At 41.4% G+C, this 23,978-nt stretch overlaps 1 protein-coding gene across 1 annotated transcript; it reads right to left on the bottom strand.

Moving 5' to 3' along the window:
* Positions 1–11,706: 11,706 nt before the first annotated feature.
* On the bottom strand, positions 11,707–15,646 carry LOC141435045 (uncharacterized). Its single transcript, XM_074097564.1, has 5 exons — positions 15,227–15,646; positions 14,011–14,809; positions 13,258–13,474; positions 12,399–12,702; positions 11,707–11,769 (listed from the first exon to the last, which is right to left on the bottom strand). The coding sequence occupies exons 1-5, from the start codon at positions 15,638–15,640 to the stop codon at positions 11,707–11,709; spliced, it is 1,797 nt and encodes a 598-aa protein (XP_073953665.1). The 5' UTR covers positions 15,641–15,646.
* Between the last annotated feature and the right edge of the window lie 8,332 nt (positions 15,647–23,978).

The raw sequence follows: 23,978 nt of genomic DNA, 5'->3' as shown, positions 1-23,978 counted from the left end.
GCTATTCTAATTTCGAAGGGTGAGTGAGTCGTGACATTATACCTATACCTACCCCTCTTGGTTCTTTGAATTTATAAAATTAAAAACTAAAACTGAAATAGGTAAGTAGGTACAGTCGAGTTCATAAACTTGTGAGCAAAAATTTGATTAAAAATATCTGAACACGACTCTATTCTTAACGGCATAGATGCGTGTTCAGATATTTTTGATCAAATTTTTGCTCACAAGTTTATGAACTCGCGACTGTAGGTACTTGCATACCTATACATTCGAAAATGGTGACTCAACACATTGTAACACCAAAACGGCTGGCCGGATTGCGATAAAATTTTAAATGGAGATAACTGATACCCAACCATACCTATACCTAGGCAAGGCACAATGATTTCGAAATAGTACATTGTGTCTTAAGGGCGGTAAATAAGGAATTACGAACGAGAGTCTATTAGAAGCCCGGAGTCGAAAACTGATGACTTGGTAGCCTCCAACAAGATGGAGTGACGACTTGGTTAAGATCGTGGGATCGCGGTGGATGCGGAAAGCACAAGACCGGTCTGAGTGGAGAGCCTTGGGGGAGGCCTATGTCCAGCAGTGGACGTCTTTCGGCTGACATGATGATGATGATGAACCAAGGTAGCCTGCATGTTACGACACTGTTTACGATGTGTGATGAAAAAGTTTTTGAATTAGTTAGGTACTTTTATATTCGACATTGACAAAGCTAGCAAAAGCTAGCTCACACCTTAGGTTGGTACTTTATTAATAGTTGTGTTGGTTTCTTGTGATCTGTCGAGGGATGAGATGGCACTTATCGACGACCAATCACAAGCAAATACCTAAAATGGCGGGAAAGAGATTTGACAGAGGCGGTATCATCATCGGCATAGGTAATAGGTACCTGCCGGGACATTGGTTTTTCGGCATCAGAGGGCCTACTCCGAAATTCGAAAATCGAAGTTCGTATCGTACCGTCCCTCTTACTCTCGTATTGAACAGTGTAAGCGTCAGAGGGACGAAACGACACGAACTTCCATTTTCGAATTTCGGAATAGCCCCGCATGGCTAGGTAGTCAATTAATTAATTTATCGGTACTGCTTTTTCTTTACTTAAATAAATGAGGGCTATCGCGTATGAATTCGCCACTAGAGGCGCTAGTGTAGCGTGAGGTCTCCGAATTGTCAAATCTCATAGTTTTTGGGTGAGCTACGCGGGTTTATTTATAATTAGAATAATTTTGTGAATATTTTGCAATATCTGAAATTAATTATGGCAAATAAGCGTTCCGGGGCAATGAATGTCTGTGTTTTGAGACAGTTTTGTCTTTCTGAAACTTTTGTCCTCCCTTTTTTCCGAACAAAACGGGGACTATGCAACACTGTGGCATGCTCGATATTTTTATGGTACGTTTTTAAGGTGTATTAAATATCGTCGCTCGGCAGGCAAAAGTACTAAAGCGACACTTCGTCAACTTTACAGGAGAGCGATTTAAAGTTTTTTTTTTACGAAAAAAATCATAACTTTTTAACCAGACAACCAATTTTAAAATTTCTAGGAATATATGACACATAATTTAATAGACTATAATAAGGTTTTAATAATTCATAGCAAAATCCACTGGTTTAGGAGATAAGTGTCGCTTTAGTAAATTGTCCCCTAGTCATCGAGCAAATGCAATCAGGTAAAAAGACTAAACGTAAAAATTGACCTCAAACGTCATATTTCAAATTAACTTATGTGATTTTACGTCTTAATAAATTTAGCATGTTTTTACTAACAACACACATTTTATTTCTTATCAAACTGTTCATAATGTTGATTTACCAAATTGCAAGGGAAAAATATCCAAAGTACCTACTGAACAGAAATAATATAAATAATATTAATTAATTATAATAAATATTAATCATCTATGCTAAAATTTCAATAACTTAACGTTAACTGTTACTAACACTAGACTTTTGTTAATATTATAAGGTAATTAATCACAAAGGCACCATCTGATTTCTAACAAATGCACAAAAGGTTTTTTCACTATTATTTTTTGAGGTATTTTGATCATTATCATGTCCTACTATTTTTGGTGTATATAAACAGCATACGCTTAGGTTTAAGGATGAAATAATACGTAAAATACCTTAATTTATTCTGTAGGTAATAACTTTAATTAGCATTTCAACTAAAACTTCAGAACATTTTTGTTATGCAAATAAATCATTCATTCAACATTATAGTACTTATTAGTACCTAATAAGTAAGAAACCTGAATAACAAACTCATGCGTCATGGTTGCTATAGCAACTTTAGATATATTATTGGTCTATATAACGATTAAGAAATATAATGCACTATTGGTACAACAACATTTGTTATATTCTCATGATCTAACTATTCCGGTATCATGGACTTGTTGTACTTGTTGTACCAAACTATTAATATTCTAAGGGGCTGTTTCACCATCCATTGATTACTGTTAACTGGTGGTTAGGTGTGATGCCGTCTCTATTTGTTTTGTTCGAATAGACTCAATAGACGGAGACGGCATCACATTTAACCGTCGGTTAACGCTAATCAATGGATGGTGAAACAGCCCCTAACAGTAATATGGTATAATGCCAAATGAAACGTCGTGAGACCTTTGCTGAGATTTAAGGACTGCGCTAAGTGAGATATGGCCGTCTTCAAAATTGACCACCTAGACTGAGAAAAGCTTGCGGAAAAATGCACTGATTGGTGCAGACGTGTGTTGGAGGGCCGCAAGTATTGCGATGAAGGCTTGCCTGGCTCAATGCACTTATTGAAAAGAGACAGAAACGACACCAAGGCCGTTCTGCATCAACATCCGCAGACTTCGCTTGTCAGAGATGTGGACGGACATGTCGCTCTCGCATCGGTCTAGTCAGCCACCAAAGACGTTGTGCACAGGCAACACGCCAAATTCGTCTGGAACAGACGCGTAGGCCTGATTGATGGTATAATATATGTGATATAACCTATGTTCGATATAACGTTCAGTGGGTATAATGAATTACTGGTATTTATGCCAAATATCTTTTATTCTAGTGAAAGTATATCTAAAGTTGTTATACTGGTCATAACACACCCTGATGGCCATTCGGTTCCACCATGGAGCCGCAGCTGCAGTTATGAGGCACACAAACATCGCAGCCCAGGCGGAGAGCTACTGCCACCCGCAATGAGTCGTTGTCCAAGACTGTTCCAAATAAGGAACAGGCAACGCCTATAACCACGTTCCCGCTTTGACTTTTGATGCCGACTTCAGCCTGGCCAAACCCACTCCAGTGGTTACACCCACAGGCCGTGCTAGAGCGTCCCTAGCCCCCTCGTCATCCCAAACTCATTGTATCTGCGGAGCCCCGTGCAGTGACGCCAGTCTCATTCGGCTCGCCAGTGCATCATCCACATACGAAATGGTATTGGTAACCTTTATGAGATTTAAAAATTTAGGAGATAAGGCCACCAACTCCATGTGCCGATCCGAGGAACGCCGTACGCCGCAAACCGAGACCACCGTTACATATGGGCAAGGACGCTTGGACCCATTGCTCATCCGCAAGGGACACGTTCAATACAGTCTCCTTTGTATCTCTCAACGTGACGTCAAAAGAAGAAGTTTTACCCGAACACAACCATTGGAGTGGTTTTCAAAAAATAGGTTATTTTTGGAACTGCGAAACACATTCGTAACAGAGTCAAGATGAGATGGGTATTAATACTCTTCAAACGTTCCTGGGCGAGCAAAATAGACGCTTCCTGGTCTCTAGTGCACTAGAAATGGCCTCTTGGAAAATAGAAGAACCCAAAAGGGTAAAGGTCTCGTGTAAAAAGCCCTTTGAGACCAGGAAGAAAGACCTTCAAGAAGTTAAAGAAGGAGAACAGGCGGGGTTAAATCTGTCCCATATTCGCCTTCAGTCCTATACCTCTCAAGGGGGGGGGATAAGGAAAGCCAAGTCCTGCTTTACGACCTTAGGCTCCTTAGGTGCCATCATCTACGAGTAAATACCAAATATTAAGAGGTGATTTTCGAGACGACAGTGCTTCATGAATAGTAAGACTGAAGGTAAGCGGTCCAAGCTGATCTCCCTACTGCGCACCCACCTGCGAAAGAATTTGAGAATCGCCGTAGACAAGGTTAGAAGAAGAATGATAGACCTGGTGTAAAAAAGGTACAGGGTGGAATGTATTTTTTCACTTCGCCCAACAGAACATCCCTCTCGCCAGTATTGGACGCGTTCTTGAGATCCTACTTCAAGACGACACAGTCTGGATTTCCGGGTTCCGTGACGAAAGTGCGTGTTGTGGATCGTGACCTCAGTGTTCCAAAACCCAGCTGAAAATGAGCTGGTCGAATTCCGTCTAAGCCCACGGCTGACCCATTATGGAATGACCCTAGTGCTCGCACCACATCCTCCAAGTTTACCGGCAAGGCTTGAATGGACCAATCCGGCTCCCGAGGGAAATTTAACGTGCGGGACGCGGGAGGATGCTTCGAACACAAGCGTCTCAAGACCCGGAGGTGCTACCGAGTCATCAGGCGAACGGCCCCCCACACACCGGCCTCATATACTTTGGACTCTATAGTCTTAAGGACAGAATGCGACCTGGAGGAAGCCTGCCCGTCACTACTAAATTCAACCAAGTCCCATGTTCAAGTTTGGCCTCAGTTTGCGGCGTGTGGAGAATGTGGGCTTGCCAGTCTTCCTCGCATCAGCACATGGAGTTATTATAGTGGCCTTGTCTCTTAAATTAAAAATTCTCATGAAACCCATCGGGTTACCATTCCGTTTGTGCATGGTGCACTGGCGAGGTGGACGGCTCGACACCTAATAGCGTCGCTGCCTCGGGCTCCGCTGATATAACGAGTTTGGGATGACGTGGGGGCTAGAGACGCTCTGGCACTTGTGGGTGGGTGTGCCACTAGGGTGGATTTAGCCAGGCTGAAGTCGGTATCAAAAATCAAAGCGGGAGCGTGGTTATGGGCTTTGCTTGCTCCTTATTTGGAAATACTTCTGGACAACGACTCATTGTGGGTGGCAGTAGCTCTCCGCCTGGGCTGCGATGTTTGTGTGCCTCATAAATGCATCTGCGGCTCCATGGTGGAAGCAAATGGCCATCAGGGCTTAAGATGATCGGTATAACAAATAACACATAATTTCACAATATTATGCTATAAGTATTTAGTAGTATAATGTGTAGATATAATTTAGTTTTCTTTATGAAATCGTTGGAGTTGCAATTCTAACCTAACCTAGTTTACAGGCGATTTCGTTTCTTGATAGGGTCGCAGTTCTAACCTAACCTACTTTTTTGGCATAACACATTATTATTATAATAGTATTACGTATTCCAGATTATACCAATAATTCATTATACCCACTGAAAGTTATATCTACCAATAATATATCTAAAGTTGTTATACCTAGCCACCGGTACGCACCCTGGCCATTTCACGCGTTGAGTTCTTGTCGGTGTTCAGGAAAATTTCCGCGCTACTACGCTCTCTTTGACATACTGAAGAGGCTTTATATCCGCCAACATCCTCTGCGTTCTGGAGCCTCCGGTCCTCTGTCGAACCGACAGCAAAAGGCCAGATGGCTTAACTTTAGTGCCATGGCAGAACGGGAAGTGTTTGCTGTCGGACGTTACGTGCGTTAGTACTTTCGCCGCCTCGCACCTCAGCTGAATAGTCCGCGGCAATCAGCGGTGGATTTTGCGGTCAAAAAACGGCAGAATTATTCGGCACTATTATTTCGTCCTCTTGCGTTTGAGGCGATTGTTTACATTCGGGAAGTGGGACGTCGAATTACGGAAAGGGGGTCTCACGTCACGCCCGCGCGGATTCGTTCCCTGGTGCAAAGATTGTCTATCGCCATTAAACGTGGTAATGCGGCCAGTTTGATGGCTACCTTTGCGCCAGGGACAACTCGAGGGGGCCTTCTGGACTAAACTTAAGCTATTTATGTAACATTAATAAAAACAAATTAAAACTTCTAACTCTAAATTTCAAATACTTAGGGCCGAACATCATCTTTATTCGATGCAAACAGAACCGTAGCGATAAAATTATTACTACAAAATTTTGAAATAGATTTACTATTGAGGTTGCCTGGGAGAGATCCTTAAAGGGATAAGTCCGCCTTTGTACAAGTATCTCAAAGTTTGTCAATTGTGTTGTGTTTCTTTTCTTTTGTACAATTAAGAGTTTACATACATACATACTATCTGTCCCTGGTCGGCTGACATGAAGGCCTTCATGGGAGCCATGTCATCCCGGCTGATAGACACCTCAGGAGACCCCAGAGCTGGCGCTTACCTCTCCCAGCGAATTTCTCTAACTGTACAGAGAGGTAATGCCGCCAGTGTGTGGGGTCTATGCCGCAGGAGGGCCTCCTAGATGGTGTTTTCTTTTTATAGTTAGGTATATTTATGTTGTTTTTATTAATTTTGTTTCTATATATTATTGTATCTTGTGTTGTGTATAATCTTCTATAATAAATTGTCTTATACATAATTTTCTTTTATCCTTTGGCAACATAAAAAGAACTTAAAGTTTAAGGAATAATAATCATTATAATTTATAAATAAAGTTATAAATCTTAAGAAACGATGGTGGAAGTCTCAATTGACGTAAGGGACAAAAATGCTACTTTTCAGGAGAGCGAAAAGAAGTTTTTGGTAATTTTCAAACCCTCACAGCATTGTTAAGGTTTAACTTAGCAGGACGTTATAATTACGTAAATCTTGAATTTTCTTGCTTTTCAACGTGAAACTATAGACATTTTCGTAAAAAGCTTAATAAGAAAAATAGCTGTCCCTTACGCCCGTGACATACAGGTGTCATAGCCCCTTACACCATAAACCGTAAATAAATAAATAATGTAGTAACCGATTTTGGTCTTATAGGACATTTTATATTTTATTTGCTACATATTAGGACGTAAGTTCCTGTAGAAAATTAAAAAAAATAGTGAATTAACTCAAAGAACCACTTTAATTATTTAAAATAACGCGCAAAAGCCATAATTTTGCACGTCCCCTTAAAAAATATGTAATTTGTAACATTTTCTTTCGGAAGCCGGCTTCCGAAAAGGCTATAGTACCGTAGACTACATACATGCGCTGCGGCAGGTTATACAAAAGACTGAAGAGTATAACCTCCCCCTTTGCCTTGCATTTGTGGACTACGAGAAAGCCTTCGATTCGATCGAGACTTGGGCTGTGCTGCAGGCTCTCCAGCGGTGCCAAGTTGACTACCGGTATATCGAAGTGTTGAAGTGTCTGTACGAAAACGCCACTATGTCCGTCCGATTACAGGATCAGAGCACGAAGCCTATTCCTCTGCAGCGGGGAGTCCGACAAGGAGATGTGATCTCTCCGAAACTGTTAACCGCTGCATTGGAGGATGCTTTTAAGGTTTTGGGACTGGAAAGGACGAGGCATCAACATTAATGGCGAGTACTTCACTCATCTTCGATTCGCCGACGACATTGTAGTCATGGCTGAGACCATGGAGGACCTCGGTGCTATGCTCGCTGACCTCAGTAGAGTTTCCGACCGAGTTGGCCTGAAAATGAACATGGACAAGACGAAAGTCATGTCTAATGTCCATGTTGTACCAACTCCCGTAATAGTCGGAGACTCTGCGCTCGAAGTTGTTGACGACTATGTATACCTGGGACAAACGGTCCAGTTAGGTAGGTCCAACTTTGAGAAAGAGATCACTCGTCGAATCCGACTCGGCTAGGGCAGCGTTCGGGAAGCTTCGCAGTTCTTTTCGTCCAAATTACCGCAGTGTTTGAAGTCAAAGTCTTTGACCAGTGTGTGTTGCCAGTGATGACATACGGATCTGAGACGTGGGCGCTAACGATGGGCCTCATGATAAAACTCAAAGTCACTCAGAGGGCTATGGAGAGGGCTATGCTCGGGGTTTCTCTGCGGGATAGAATTAGAAATGATGATATCCGCAGTAGAACTAAGGTTACCGACATAGCCCGAAGAATTGCGAAACTAAAGTGGCAGTGGGCGGGGCACATTGCTCGCAGGATGGATGGCCGATGGGGCCAGAAGGTTCTCGAATGGCGTCCGCGGACCGGGAGACGAGCTGTCGGTAGGCCTCCAACAAGATGGAGCGACGACTTGGTTAAGATCGCGGGATCGCGGTGGATGCGGAAAGCACAAGACCGGTCTGAGTGGAGAGCCTTGGGGGAGGCCTATGTCCAGCAGTGGACGTCTTTCGGCTGACATGATGAACATTTTCTTGCACATTTGGGAGTATTCTTGCTTGATTTGTTGTTTGCATGTATGCTTGCCTTCTGGCGTCACGCTTGCTTGCATGCATGCTTGCACTATTTATGCTTCCTCTAACACACTGATTGCAGCTGTGAGGGAGTGGGACGCCAGCCCGCTTCATGAGCGCTGGAGGAGATACCATAGACCGGTCATCGCGGGATCGGGGTAACCGCGATGTTCATCTAACCCAGGCCGATAAAATTGCATATTTGTTGATTTGATTGACAAAATTACATGCTCACTTGCAAGCCTGCTTAGGTGGTTGCTTAGGTACATGCTTGCTTGTTTGCTTGCTTGCATGCTTGCTTGCATGCTTTCTTGCACGCTTGCTTGCACTATTTCTTGCACATTTGGGAGTATGCTTGCTTGAGTTGTTGTTTCAATCACTACAAGTTCTAAAAACCATCTGTTTTGATGCCTCCTACGACCTAACATTAACAAGGTATTTTAATGAACTAAAAGAAGCAAGCAAGGTATTTTGCTTTAAGTGCCCCTTACACCATAAAGTAACCTCAATTTTTAAAATGTCTGTTTGTTACTGTCCCTTACGACTAACAATTTACTCTAGTTTTAGCTTTTGATGTCCCTTACGCCCATAAGAGTATTCCTTATTTTATAAGTTGCTGTTGTTTAATGCCCCTTACGACGTACCAATTACAGCTTTTTTTAAATGTCTGTTTGCTACTGCCCCTTACGACCGACAATTTACTCTAGCTCTTGCTTTTTATACCCCTTACGCCCATAAAAGTATTTATTATTTTATAAATTGCTGTTTTTTAATGTCCCTTACGACGTTCCGATTATACATTTGTTGGCAATTCTCGCCCTGAGAACTGCCGGTGGGTTGATTTGATATGATGTGCGTGCGCACCCTGCGCCGCTGACGTTAATACTTAGACCAAACCGCTGGCCTCGCGGGTTCGATGTGCAGGCCGCGCCTTGGTCGTCGGTGATGATGCCGATGTGAAGGCAGACCCTCTCCCGAGCCCCTGGGATCGGTCTGGACAGCTGCCGCCTCCTGTAGCTAGCTGCCGCCGGTGTCTTGTGAAGGGTTGAGGTTATGACGATGAAATCAAACTGCGATTACGTTCACCACTATATTTCGCGTTACTGATACCGTACAACTGTTTATATCTATAAATATGATTCAGATGATCTTAGATTACTTAATGACACGATTTGACACTGAGAGCTCCGCTCTGACCCCGAGATCGCTATAGACGTCCACCGTCTCTCAGTGATTTTGAATGACTGCCCGGTCGAATGAGTGACCGGTCCATTGACATACATAGGCTGTCAAAAACAATAAAAAATGATTTAAGGGTCCATCACACATTCCCGTAAAGTGACTTCTACACGACCCGACCTACGATGTTACGTTTTGCGTAAACATTTCCTGCCAGGGCCAGGCGAAAGATGGACTGAACACTTGCAAGCACTATTGACTCTACTTACAATAACATTGACTTATGATCTACCGATAAACAGCTGACAACCTATGACACTTAGGTGTAGCACATGAATAAACGCTCTACCTATCCTGAAAATGTAGGTATACAATTGACTATGACTTATCCTAAGAGTTGAGTTATCCATACATTTATACACATGAAATGAACAATATCCATTAGACTGAGGGTCTACATAATAATGCACAGATGATTATAAAGTACAACAATATTAATTGGTGCCCTACCAATAAATATAATAATATGATTATGATTGACCTACATTATATTCAATAGGCAATTTACACAGTTTGACTACTGGGCGTATGAGTTCGCCACCTTGAGTTTTTAATTTAACTGACCTGACAATCTGGTCAGTTCCCTTATACACTTCAATGACTCTACCACGCCTCCATTGTAATGGAGGTGAGTTCTCATCTTTAATGAGAACCAGATCATTCAGTTCGAGGTTATTGACTTGAGAATACCATTTATTACGCGCTTGTAAATTATTGAGATACTCAATATGCCACCTTGACCAGATTGATTGATACATTTTTTGAATAACCTGAAAACGTGATAACCTCGACGTCTTAGTGTCCTTCCAATGTGGTTCTGGTAGAGCTACTAATGGTTGACCAATGAGAAAGTGCCCCGGTGTGAGCACTTCGAGATCTGACGGATCCTCGCTCATAGGAACTAACGGCCTTGAATTTAATATGGACTCTATCTTTGAAAATAGAGTTGACAGTTCCTCAAACGTGAAGATAGTGTCTCCAGCCTCTCGCTTGAGTAAAAGCTTGGCATGCTTGACAGCTGACTCTACCAAACCCGACATGTGAGGAGCTCCTGCTGGGTTGAATTCCCAGCGAATATTTTGTCGAGCAAATTCCCCCTTGAGTACAGTCTCATTATTGACCAGAAAGTGATTGACATCACGCAGGTAAGAATTAGAGCCAACAAAATTGGTACCTCGATCCGATCGGACGAGTGAAGGCAGCCCTCGTCGGCTGACAAACCTGGTGAACGACGCGATGAATGCCTCGATCGTCAATGCTGAAACCACCTCGAGATGAACCGCCTTGGTTCCTAAACAGACAAACACACATAGGTAAGCTTTGACTGATTTAGCATTCCTTAATAAACTACTCTTAACTAAATATGGGCCTGCGAAGTCTGTCGCAACGCCTGAGAAAGGCCGTGCTGCCGTGACTCGGTCAGCCGGTAAATCTGCCATGAATGGCGGTTGAACCGATGAATTGAATCTGAAACAAACTAAACATTTCCTGATAACCCTTGAAACTTGACGCCGGAGTGACGGAAACCAATATTCCCTCCGGATTATAGCAATGAGCGCGTTCGTCGCAGCATGACAATATGACCTGTGATAGTATTCGATGAGTAACTGACCCCATTTATGATCCTTAGGTATGAGATATGGATGCTTTGCTCCATATGATAGAGCTGATTTACGTAGTCGTCCGCCGACACGCAGTAAGTTTTCGTCATCAACGAAAACGCTAAGCTTCTGCAATGATTTACAGACCAGCTTTCCTTGTTTGACCATAACAATTTCCTCCTTGAAAGCGTCTAATTGAACTTTACCTATCCAATGTTTAGTAGCTGCGCGAATCTCGTCCCAATGACAGTGTAGACTGAAGATTCCTTTGCTCCCTCGGCAACTTGATGTTTTTACAAAATCTAAGTATGAATGCACTGACATTGATTAGTTTGCTATATGAACTGACACGTGATAAGAGTGCGTCTTCCCACGACTCTACTGGCGTAACAAAATGAACTAATTTCTTGAAACCTGGTAACTCTTGAGGTATAGTGACTGGTAACTGTGGCCACTGGGATTCCTCCCGCGACAACCAATCAGGTGACCACCACAGTTTGAATTGAATTAATTCCCTTGCGGACATTCCGCGTGAAGCGACATCTGACGGATTACGCTCTGATCTGACATGACGCCATGTGATGTGACGTTTGGACTGTTGAATGTCCTGTACCCTGTTACATTCAAATGTTTGTAACATGTGAGGTTTGGCCTTGAGCCATGACAAAACAATACTGCTATCTGACCAAGCATTGATAGTCTCTAACTGAACAGAGTCGTCGTACGAATCTGCGACGTGATTAAGCAGTTTGAATACCAAGTGAGATGCATTGAGTTCCAATTTTGGAATCGTCTGCTTGGTTTTATGTGACGCGACGCGTGATTTAGCAATGACTAAGCTGACCTTGACATGTCCTGACGCATCCACCGTCCGTAGATAGACGCTCGCCGCGTATCCCAGCTCCGAGGCGTCGCCGAAACCGTGCAATGAGTATGAAACGGCGCTCGGTAGTGAGACACACCGTTGAATCTGTAAATGAGACAAATGATTGAGATCCTGCGTAAGTTCGTCCCACTGAGTGATTTGATTTTGATTTATAGGCTCGTCCCAGTTGAGCCCATCCGAGAATAATGACTGTAAGAATACTTTGAATCGAAATATGACTGGTGCGCAATAACCACACGGGTCGTACAAACGTGCGATTGTACTGAGCACGCTACGTTTCGTAGGAGGGTGACCAAGTGGCACGTTGATTTGATATGCCATTGAGTCTGACACTGGATCCCATTGAACACCTAATACCTTGATGAAACTTTTATCCTCAGTGTCAAATGAGTGTGGCAGCTCGCAATACTCCTCCGGTAAGTCACGCAATAGCTCCCTACTATTGGACGACCATTTACGTAACTCATAACCTGCGCTCCCGGTTAGCGCTATGAGCTCTTGCTTGAGCTGTTGAGCCTCTGCTACTGAGTCTGCTCCTGTGAGGATATCATCAACGAAGATATCTCGTCGCATGACGTGTGCTGCGTGTGAATTCGGATGCGACACCTCCCAATCGTCCGCTAGTAGCAACACCGTCCGTATAGCTATGAATGGACTTGACCTTAGCCCGTAGGTATTAGTATTTAATTCATATACCTGAACATCGTGTGACGGATCCTCCCTCCAGAGGATTAATTGATATTTCCTATCATCTGGGTGAACAAATGTTTGACGAAACATCATTTTGATGTCAGTAGTGAATACCACTTGATGACGTCGAAAATTTAAAATGATTTTAGTGATATCATTTTGAAGAGGTTGCCCAGAGTGAAGGCATTGATTGAGTGACACACCTGTGGACGATCGCCCTGATCCGTCGAATACAACTCTGATTTTATCTGTGCCTCGTTTGAATATACCGTGATGAGGTATGACAAAATGTTCTGAGTTAAATTGAAAATCCGATTTTGACATATGACCGAGAGTTTCATACTCTCTCATGAAATCTTTATACTTGGAGGCGAAAAGTGCGTCCTTAGCCATTTTCCTCTCCAAAGCTCGCAACCTTTTCATTGCAAGCGACCTTGATTCGCCTAATGATGAGCGTGTTGAAAGTAACGGTAGCCTGACTATGTATTTGCCGTCAGGCAGACGTTGAGTAGTGGAAATGTACAACCTTTCGCATTCCATGTGATCTGGATGAACTGCAGGCTTCGAAGGCGGCTCCTCGACCTTCCAAAACCGCTCGAGCACCTCCTCGAGTCTAGTGGCGTGCAGGCCGTAGTCCTCCACGGACGTACCCGCTGCGTGTGATGACGTCACCGCTGACTGGTGAGTCGAGGTCAATGAACCCATGATGACATGTCCAAAGCATGTCCCGTAGGCTGCTATTCCTGGAACGTGAGTGGAAATCTTTGAACCATCGAGTACATAATTTAATATGTCAGTACCTAAAATGATGTCCACATCTGAGGCTTTGTCAAACTTGCCATCAGCTAATATGATATGTGACAACCGTAATTGATCTTTGAGCTGAGTGTCATATGATGGAATGTTTCCCGTTAGTGAATACATGACTGAAGCTATTGTACTAATGATGGGTACCTGTTTACCTACAGGTTTGATTATTAACTTGACTATTGAACCAGGTACCTTTACCCTTTGCTGACCAATTCCATAAATATTATTACCATTAGACTGTTGGTGTAAGTTTAACCTTTGAACTATTGACTGTTTAATTACTGAGACACTCGCCCCGGTGTCGAGTAAGGCCCTAACCTTAAAATAATTGCCATCACCTGATTTCACCATTACTACCGCCGTGGGACAAATGGTGACTGGTAATGACTGTGTCACACCAACAGTGGTAGCATCTCATTGAGGAGATGGTGGTGATTGGGGAGGAATGGGGCTGATCCGCTGCCCATACCTAAGTGCCTGGTACTCAGACTGAGCCCACTGTGCCCTTGCCCTACCGGAAGCCTTGGCCGGTGAGATGCCAACGCCTGAGCCGATGGAGCTTCCTGGTACAGTGGTTGAGTCACTGGTACATTTGATTGGCCGCCCTGGCTCCCGGACCATTGTGGTGAATGAGTCACCTGTGCAACTGGGTGACCGCCCTGGCTCCCCACTTGCACCTGTGCCACATGTTGGTACTGCCTGACTGGTGACTGGCGTCTGGGTATCTGTCTACCTTGGCCGGAGGTTGAGGCCCCAGGTTGACTATGATCAGGTGATACCTGTGCCCTTGAACTCGCTGCTGCATTGCAAATGAGCGAGTTATGATCCGGTGATTTGCAATGAAGACACCAGTTGGTATGACTGCATTCCTTGGCATAGTGTAGCCGTAGACACTTGAAACAATGACCACTTTTCTTTGCCCATGACTTGCGTGCTACTGGTGACATACTTAGAAAGTCTACACATTTATATAATGAGTGGTCCCCACCACAAAATGAACAGGATGAAATAGGATTCACCTGATGAACTGGATGCACTCCACGTGCTGGCCTGCCGCGAGCCCCCGAGGTGGACGCACCCTGCTGTCCTCGTCGTGGTGGTGACCGCTGGTAGCTTCTCCCTGAAGCCGCTTCCGGTGCTGGTGACACGGCGAGTTGCACCCTGCATTGCTCGTCGAGTACCTCGAGCAGTTGATGAACACTGGGTAGAACCTGATGACACGTCCCATACCGCTGTTCGAATGCTGACCTGATCAATGTTGGCAGCTTCTGTATGATTAAAAACACAATTAAATATGACCATTCGTTAATTGGTTGTTTGAGCTTTTCCAATGCCTGAATAGACTCTCGGAGAGGATCATAGAAATCTGACCTTAACCTCTCAACATTGTTAATGACCGGTAGGTTGGTGATCTGTGACAAGTATGTATCTACCAGCATCCTGTGGTTCTGATACCTATCTGTGAGCAATTTCAGTGCCACTGAATAATTTTGACCATCCATCGGTAGCTGACGTATGAGCGACAGAGCTTCACCTGACAGCGATGCTCGCAAATAAAAATGCTTCTCCGAATCTGAAATGTCCCGTGAATGGACCAAGGATTGAAAGAGATCGAAGAATGACATCCACTCCATTGGCCTGCCGCTAAACTTAGGCAGTTCAATGGAAGGCAACTTTGCCATTACCTGGCTATGATGAGGTATCCTAGGCTCGTCTGCGGACCCCCCGCGCTCCGATGCCTGCTCCAACTTGACAAGTAACTTATTGATTTCACTGAACTGTGCGTGAATTTGTTCCATTTCTCCCTCAGGAATCTCCTCTGACGAAAGACCAAGCAACGCCTCGTATGCTAGTACGAACTGATTATAATATGAACCGAAATTACGTTTAGCTACTGCCACCGCTGATGTTCCTTGGGCTTCGCTTATTGTACTAGCGAAATCTGTCAGCATGCGATATTTCGACATAAATTGAATCTTGGCATGAATTTTAGGAGGCATATTGACGTAAATGAATGAAGTACTTGATGTGTTTAAATCAAGTAAATAACCTCTGAATTCAATGACGAACGATAAATGCCTACACTGAATTATAGTCATTTATAGTCACACCCTGTGAGCTACACTTATATTAAACTACCTACCTAAAAGTTACCTTTAACAACAATCGACGCGCACAACAATAAATCTCACTGTTTGATCAAATTAAACACAACACTGTATTTAAACTTAAACCTCACTAAAACAGCATTTGTTTACTTATGCCGTAATGATTAACTGATAACGTGAAAATGATAAGGTTAGTTATTGATTACAGATAACGATTGTTGATTATGTTGATAAATAAATGACATTTGACACAGATGAACGAATGAATGAGTCAGTTATGCGCTCATCTGACCATAGATAATGCAACTCGCAAGTCGTCCGAATTGATCGGAGTGAAGTGAATGACAACGTATAAAATAAAAACACTTAAAGTCTTTGAATGAATGAATGAGAATGTGATTGACTTGCCGAGTTCCGTCCGTTCTCCGATGATTTGTGTGATGACTTGCTTGCTTGTTTGCTACTCGCAACAAGATGGCGGCGAAATTTCTTCCAATGATGAATATTTCGAGTGTCAATACCTATTGCACTATTAAAACCGCACTTTCACTCACTGCGAAAATGACTTAACGCGCACTGAATTTAAAGTCTTAATATTATTAATCAATATTATGATAATATGATGTGAAGTATGCGCGCGCGGCGCCCGCCGTGCCGAGATGATAATGAAGTACACGCGCCCTGCGACGTACTTTATCGTGCTGATTCTTCTCTAACGTTCTTCTAACGTTCTGCTCCCCTCATGGGCCACCAAAAATGTTGGCAATTCTCGCCCTGAGAACTGCCGGTGGGTTGATTTGATATGATGTGCGTGCGCACCCTGCGCCGCTGACGTTAATACTTAGACCAAACCGCTGGCCTCGCGGGTTCGATGTGCAGGCCGCGCCTTGGTCGTCGGTGATGATGCCGATGTGAAGGCAGACCCTCTCCCGAGCCCCTGGGATCGGTCTGGACAGCTGCCGCCTCCTGTAGCTAGCTGCCGCCGGTGTCGTGTGAAGGGTTGAGGTTATGACGATGAAATCAAACTGCGATTACGTTCACCACTATATTTCGCGTTACTGATACCGTACAACTGTTTATATCTATAAATATGATTCAGATGATCTTAGATTACTTAATGACACGATTTGACACTGAGAGCTCCGCTCTGACCCCGAGATCGCTATAGACGTCCACCGTCTCTCAGTGCTTTTGAATGACTGCCCGGTCGAATGACTGACCGGTCCATTGACATACATAGGCTGTCAAAAACAATAAAAATGATTTAAGGGTCCATCACACATTCCCGTAAAGTGACTTCTACACGACCCGACCTACGATGTTACGTTTTGCGTAAACACCATTTTTAACCCTCAACATACATAATTAATTAAACAGGCCAATTATTATTATGTATGCATCATCATCTCGGCCTATATACGTCCCACTGCTGGGCACAGGCTTCCTTTATTAGGATCTGCAACTTAGTAGCTTAAAATAAACAAAGTAGCTAAGAGAAATTTACCTCAACATCCTTGACTGAAATTCCATTACGGAAATGTTAGCTCGACGTCAAGCCATTAGGGATCCATCAACTTAATCTTCTTTTTTTGTTTTGCTTTTGGCATCTTATAAAAAAATACGCGCGTTGACAAAGAACAACGTAGGCAATCAAATACGTCCTCCGTGTTAGACGTGTCTGACACGACTGACCGAATGTGCAATGCGCAAACGCTGGGCGCGTGGAAGGTAGGTAGACGAGTTAGTATTTTGATGTTAGGTACAAGAAATAGGTACAGGCGGTAAGGTTACGCCAAAACTTCTTGCTTTTTTATCTTATTCGTTATAAAATGTTGGGGTGTAAAGGACAATGAAACAATAATTGACCCATACGCCCCTTTATTATATTTGTTGGGTTTTTTTTTAACGTCATGAGTCGAGTCGTAAAGGACATATGAGACTGCCACAGCCCTTACGACCCAAATATTAAAAAAATAATACATTTACGCCATTTTTCAGCTCAAATATTTTATATCATGTCCTTAAGCTATTTTATTTTAAAATAATAAATGTTGATAACAGCAAAAGTAAGGGGCGTATCGTAACTTGAATACTACCAATCGACAGAGAAAAAAAAACTCTAATTTTCTATGTTTAAAAGTGATTTTCGGTATTTTGTCCCTTACGCCAATTGAGACTTCCACCATCGATATGATGTTTCTATATACCAAACATCGAATTGCAATGATATTTTATTACGTATATATACTAAACACTTTTTTAATACACGATAAAGGTCAAGAGTAATGACTAATTTCACCAAATCTATAATATTTCGTGAAGTTTTTTTGCTAATCCTGTTTGAATGTATGCTTTTGTATATGTTAAAATGGCTAAAATGCCAAACTGCCAAATGTTTTAGTTTTTAAGAACAAATAGCTAAATTCTTATAAATGAATTCTTATCAATACAACCAAACGACTAAAGGTGTATAAAACTTCAACTCGGGGAGGGCATAATTACTGAAGTGACAAAGGTATTTTCTTTTTTTTTTTGCACAAAATACTAAACGTCCAACATTTGCAAACTAGAAAAATGGCAAAGACTGAACGACAGTAAATCGAAAAATGGCAAAAAGGTAACAGTACTAAAATGAAAATAATGAAAGTGATGCTGCATTAAGTAATTTGCTTCCCAAATTTAAGCGTTTTTTGAAAGACTAAAGCGCCAAAAAAAAGTTAAATTTTGCTCCAATCGCTTTGAAACCTAGACAGTTCGATGCAGAAAAATTCGCTGATACTGGTGATATGCATAACTCATTTTAGCCCAAAGTGTCGCTTTAGTACTTTTGCCTGCCGAGCGACGATATGATTTTAATCTAAACTTTGTTTTCACGCCCTTGTTAAAATATTGAAAGCCATACTTAAAAACCTCACGCAACAGTGCGCCATCTAGTGAGACAAAACGATAGCACTCATTGTATTGTTGTAACTTTTAAACAATAAAACTGTTTTCCGATACTGCTGAAGTGTTTCTGCATTCAAATTCCTTGCTTCTGAGATAGTGCCAAGAGAGTTGAAGGAAGTGAATGATTACACACAAAGCTACAAAAATAACTTATAGCACAAAAGGAGAATGAATGAAATTAATGTATTAAGTGTAGTGTAATAAGCAATGTCAAAATAAATTTTACGCTGTGGGACGGGCGCAGGCTAAAAATCAGCGCTGCTAGGTTCTTATAGTAGTAGCTTATGCTAAGCCCAGAGACCATTGCCACCTGCTTACGTGTAACTTGTTTTTCTTTAATTGTGTACCTAGTCTTATTTTCTGTGGCAAAAAATGAATTTACTATTACTTTTTTAATTTTTAAATTCTGCTGTCATTACACATGTTGTAGCTGTGTGTGTAGTTATTCACTTCAATTAACAATTCAACACCTAACAAGACATAAAAGGATTTCTTAATTTTTAATCTAAAATAATACCACGTGATGATTTTAGTCAAAACGTTGATGTGTCGGCCTTGCACTCGGTGTTCCACTTCAGTCATCGATGACGGGGACTCACGATTATTGATGAATGGTGATGAAATTAATTACTGTGGTATATTGATTATTGTGGTTAGAGTTGTTTATATTTGGAACTATGGTAGGCTTTGGCGTGGCGCGGGGTTCTTGTGGAAATGATATAAGTAATAATACTGTCTATGCATAATTCGTTTATCAATGGAGCGGTGTCATCCTACCTCCATACGAAATTTTATTCAAATTGGTTCAGCTGCTTTAGCAGGCAGTGATAACCGATAGAAAGACGGATAAATTGAATTTCGCATTTAAAGCTTTGTCCGCAGTTTTTGACCCGTGACGCAAAAAGAAGTGTTACTTATAAAGTTTGATGCCAATTAATGTCTGTCTGTCTATCGGATGGACTGAATTCGATACACGGTTTGACAAAAAAAATAGAACCGAATTGATAACCTCCTTTTTTGAAGTCGGTTAAAAATTGGTTCAGCTGTTTTCGAGGTAGTATTGAACTTTTATTTTCTTTTTTTTTAATCTCTAATTTTAACGAAGCTTAAGTACAGTCGGGTTCTTAAACTTCTGAGCAATATTCGATCAAAAATATCTGAACACGATTCTACGCCATTAGTAACATCACAGAATAACTAATAGTATTACCGTAGTAACATACAGTCATGTTTTACATATTTTTGATCAAGTTTTTGCTCGGATGTTTAAAAATTCGAATGTACACCAAATGTGACTGTCCTATTATGTGAGCCTCGGGGAAGCCGTAGAAAACCACTTAATATTGAAATGGTAATGTTAGGTACCTAGGGGTTTTTCTAGTTCACTAAGTTCTAGTTGGTTAAATAGTTAATTGGAAGTAGGTATTTAAACTATCCGGCCAAAGATTGTTCCTTTTTAGGGCTCCGGAGCCAAAATGGCAAAAACCCTTATACCCTTATAGTTTCACCATGTCTGTCTGTCTGTCCGTCCAAGGCTTTGCTCAGGGACTATCAATGCTAGAAAGCTGTAATTTTGCACGGATATATTATATGTAAACTATGCGGACAAAATGGTACAATAAAAAATAAATAAATATTTTTTAAGGTACCTACCTCCCACATAGACGTAAAGTGGGGGTGGTTTTTTTTCATACAACCCTATAGTGTGTAGTATCATTGATTAGGTCTTTTAAAACCATTAGGGGTTTGCTAAGACGATTTTTCGATTCAACATTGTCAAACTTTCAAGGAAAACTATAACGGCTAAGTTTGCTTGAGAATTATTAGTAGTTTAAGAGTAAATAGCAGCCTAAGGTATAAAATATAATATACCTAAACTTGGAAGCTTAGATTCCGTATAAAATACGAAATCCTTAGGAAAATATCAGGTACTTAATTATTTCGTGGCTACGGAATCCTATTTCGGGCTTGTCCGATATGCTCTTGGCCGGTTTTTTTAGGTAGATAGTTCAAGTATTCCCGTAAGTGCAAGAAAGACCGAGATAATACTCTGTTCCCAAATTTTATAGCCCCGCGTGCCACGAACTCATCGACTATAGCCACTATAGGTATATATGTAATAAAAAAAAACGTTTTTAGAACTACCAATTTGCTCCAAAATCATGTGAACCAAACGACTGTGAAGGTCAAACACCTTGACCCAAGCTGGAGAATCGAATTAAAAACACGCGAACACATCGGAAAGCAATAACTTCTCCGCTGGTGGGTAAATTATGGCAAAATTGGGCGCATTAGGCGTGGGTGCATGCGCTGTGGAGGCGCTTGCGTTAGGCTGGGGGCACACGATATAGACACTACTGCAAAGAGTAAAAAAACCGGGTATTTTATCCATTCATCAGCTAGTCGACGGACTTTATTGGTATATTGACGACCGGATGGCCGAGTGGTTAGAGAACCTGACTACGAATCTTAAGGTCCCGGGTTCGAATCCCGGCCGGGGCAGATATTTGTATGAATAATACGAATGTTTGTTCTCGGGTCTTGGATGTTTAATATGTATTTAAGTATGTATTTATCTATATAAGTATGTTTATCCGTTGCCTAGTGTCCATAGTACAAGCTTTGCTTAGTTTGGGACTAGGTCAATTGGTGTCAAGTGTCCCGTGATATTTATTTATTTATTTTTATTTATTTATAAATATAACAACGTAACTTTTAGTTAGACGAAATTTTTTGATCAAACGGAACCCTTGTTCATCTATGTACTTATCTATCTACTATCCGTAAAATTTTAGTCGGAAACTATAAAGTACTTACTTAATAAAATTTTCAATATGAATTTTGTAGTTAATTTTGGATTTTGAATTATTTTTGTATTTCGCACGCCTAAATCAACACCGAATGAACTGAAAATAATGTACCATTTAAATTTGGAAGGTCTAAATTAAAATGGTGCTTTATTTTGAGTTGACAGCGTTTTGATCTGGGAGCACGTGCGATTTGTTAAATCTTTAAGCACATTTTTTGGTAGTTGTAGCAAAACTAATTTTTATTTTATTTTATTTAAGACTAGATTTTGCCCGCGGCTTCGCCCGCGTGTAATTCTGTGCATTTTCCTGGATAAAAAATAGCCTATGTCACTCTCTGGTCCATAAACTATGTCTATGCCAAAAATCACGTCGATCCGTCGCACCGTTTCGACGTGAAAGATGGACAAACATACAAACACACAAACACACACACTTTCGCGTTTACTTATAATATTAAAATGGATATGGATTGGTATGGATTGATGATGGCAATTGATAAGATTAATTTAAGTTCATTGAATGTGGAAAGAAACTATGAGATTCTGAAGTTCGTAAAAAAAATGTAGTGTTTTAATTTAGTTACCGACCTTTTTCAACAGCAGAACTCTTTCTTGCATGATACGACAGACATTTTAAAAATAAAAATGTTAAAATTAACATATTTATTTATTTTATATTTATAATGTCGCTTTCGCAAGTGAGTACTTAGCCTACAACCACCATGACTCCGTTACGATGTTACGCAAAAGTTAATTTATTAGAGTAGTTACATCGTAAGTGATAATTGAAACAATTTTACTAACACCCTAACAATTTACCTGTAATTCAAACTAATGGCGTAGTTTACGAGTTAATTTTTAATTCTGTACTTAAATATACATCAAATGGCTCAGAACATAAGCCGAGTTTAGACTTGCAAGAAAAATCGTGCCAGTTGCGTTCATTGCGAGACCGTAAAGCCAACGAGTTTGTAACTAGTGGTAAATCAACCGCCGCAATGTAATGCAACTTGCATGATTTTTTTCGCAAGTCTAAACTCAGCTTAACCCCTGGTATATCTAACGGGTGTGGCCTGTAATATGAGCAAATAATTAAATCATAGATCATACTCGCTAGTTTTTTAAATTTTATTACACTTTTAAGTCTATTCGAAGAAGCAATGTAAAGCAAAATGCTTGATGTTTGAAGCGTGGCAGGCGACGTCAGTTGTGTTCTAGGATGGCGTACATTGATAGCAGTATTTAATTTGTATGAAAAAAGAAAAATTCAAAGACTCCATTATTTTTAAAAGTTGCTGAACTAATGTTGTTCAAATAATTTATTGAATCAGGCGTTACTTTGCGGAGGTCCATATCAATGAACTAAAAGAATTTCCTTGCTCACCCGCGACCTTACGATAGCTAAGCTTATGCAAAATATGCGTGTTCATGCAGTTCCTCCACCTCCACACTGTAAGAACACACACAAAAACATATGTTTTTTTTGTTTCATAAAACATATGTGGGTACTTGGGGATTTACAGTGACAAATTAAAACGGTGGTTGTGGTTCGTTAGTCTAACAACTGGTAGCATGGTGTACGGTTGTGTCACTCTGAAGATGAGCTCTGGTTGAGTTCGAAACGCGTCAGTGTAGTGTGGTGGTGGTGATAGATGGGTTTGTGTGATTTGTGTGTGTTCTTACAGTGTGGAGGTGGAGGAACTGCATGAACACGCATATTTTGCATAAGCTTAGCTATCGCAAGGTCGCGCGTGAGCAAGGAAATTCTTTTAGTTCATTAATGTTGTTCAGATTAACGAGGATGGTCTATGTATTAATTTTTTGCTCGTATTACAGGCCACACCCGTTATGTACAATAAGCCTCGTAAAATGGCTAGTATTAACGGAGAAATGACTGATTTTCGATTACTTCGAAACAGCCTGGATGGATGGATGGTGCCTGGCCTTCTTAGGGAGAGGAAGACGAGTATGTCCACCAACGGACACCTTTCCGAAATATACGCATATAAATAAATAAATATCACAGGAAAATTCACACCAATTGACCTAGTCCCAAAGTAAGCTTAGCAAAGCTTGTGTCATGGGTTCTAAGCAACGGATAAATATAATTACCTATATAGATACATACTTAAATACATATTAAACACCCAAGACCCGAGAACAAACATTCGTATTTTTCATACAAATATCTGCCCCGACACGGGAATCGAACCCGGGACCTCAAGCTTCGTAGTCAGGGATTCTAACCACTAGGCCATCTGGCCGTCTGTTGACTTGACTTGGTGATTGACTCTAAACCCGGAGCTTAAACTTATAAAAAATCCAATTGTCTCCACCATGGAAGTGAACCGACCATAAACAATATAACTGTGTCGAATTCTGACCAAATATGACAGAGTAGTTCTACTAAAGTAAGACAAAACCGACCGCCGTGAAATGTCATCTAAATAGTCCATCGGCCTTGAGGACAACTGTTTTTGCAACGAGATCGAAAATCACGTACCAGATTTGATGAGACTTGCATTTTGCCAAATTGAGTTACAATTAGCCTTTTTCAAAAATGTAATAAGTTAC

Source organism: Choristoneura fumiferana, chromosome 14 (assembly GCF_025370935.1).
Source record: "Choristoneura fumiferana chromosome 14, NRCan_CFum_1, whole genome shotgun sequence".
Lineage (NCBI taxonomy): Eukaryota > Metazoa > Arthropoda > Insecta > Lepidoptera > Tortricidae > Choristoneura > Choristoneura fumiferana.
The sequence above is the reverse complement of the archived record's forward strand: the minus strand, read 5'-3'. Positions and strand labels throughout refer to the sequence as shown.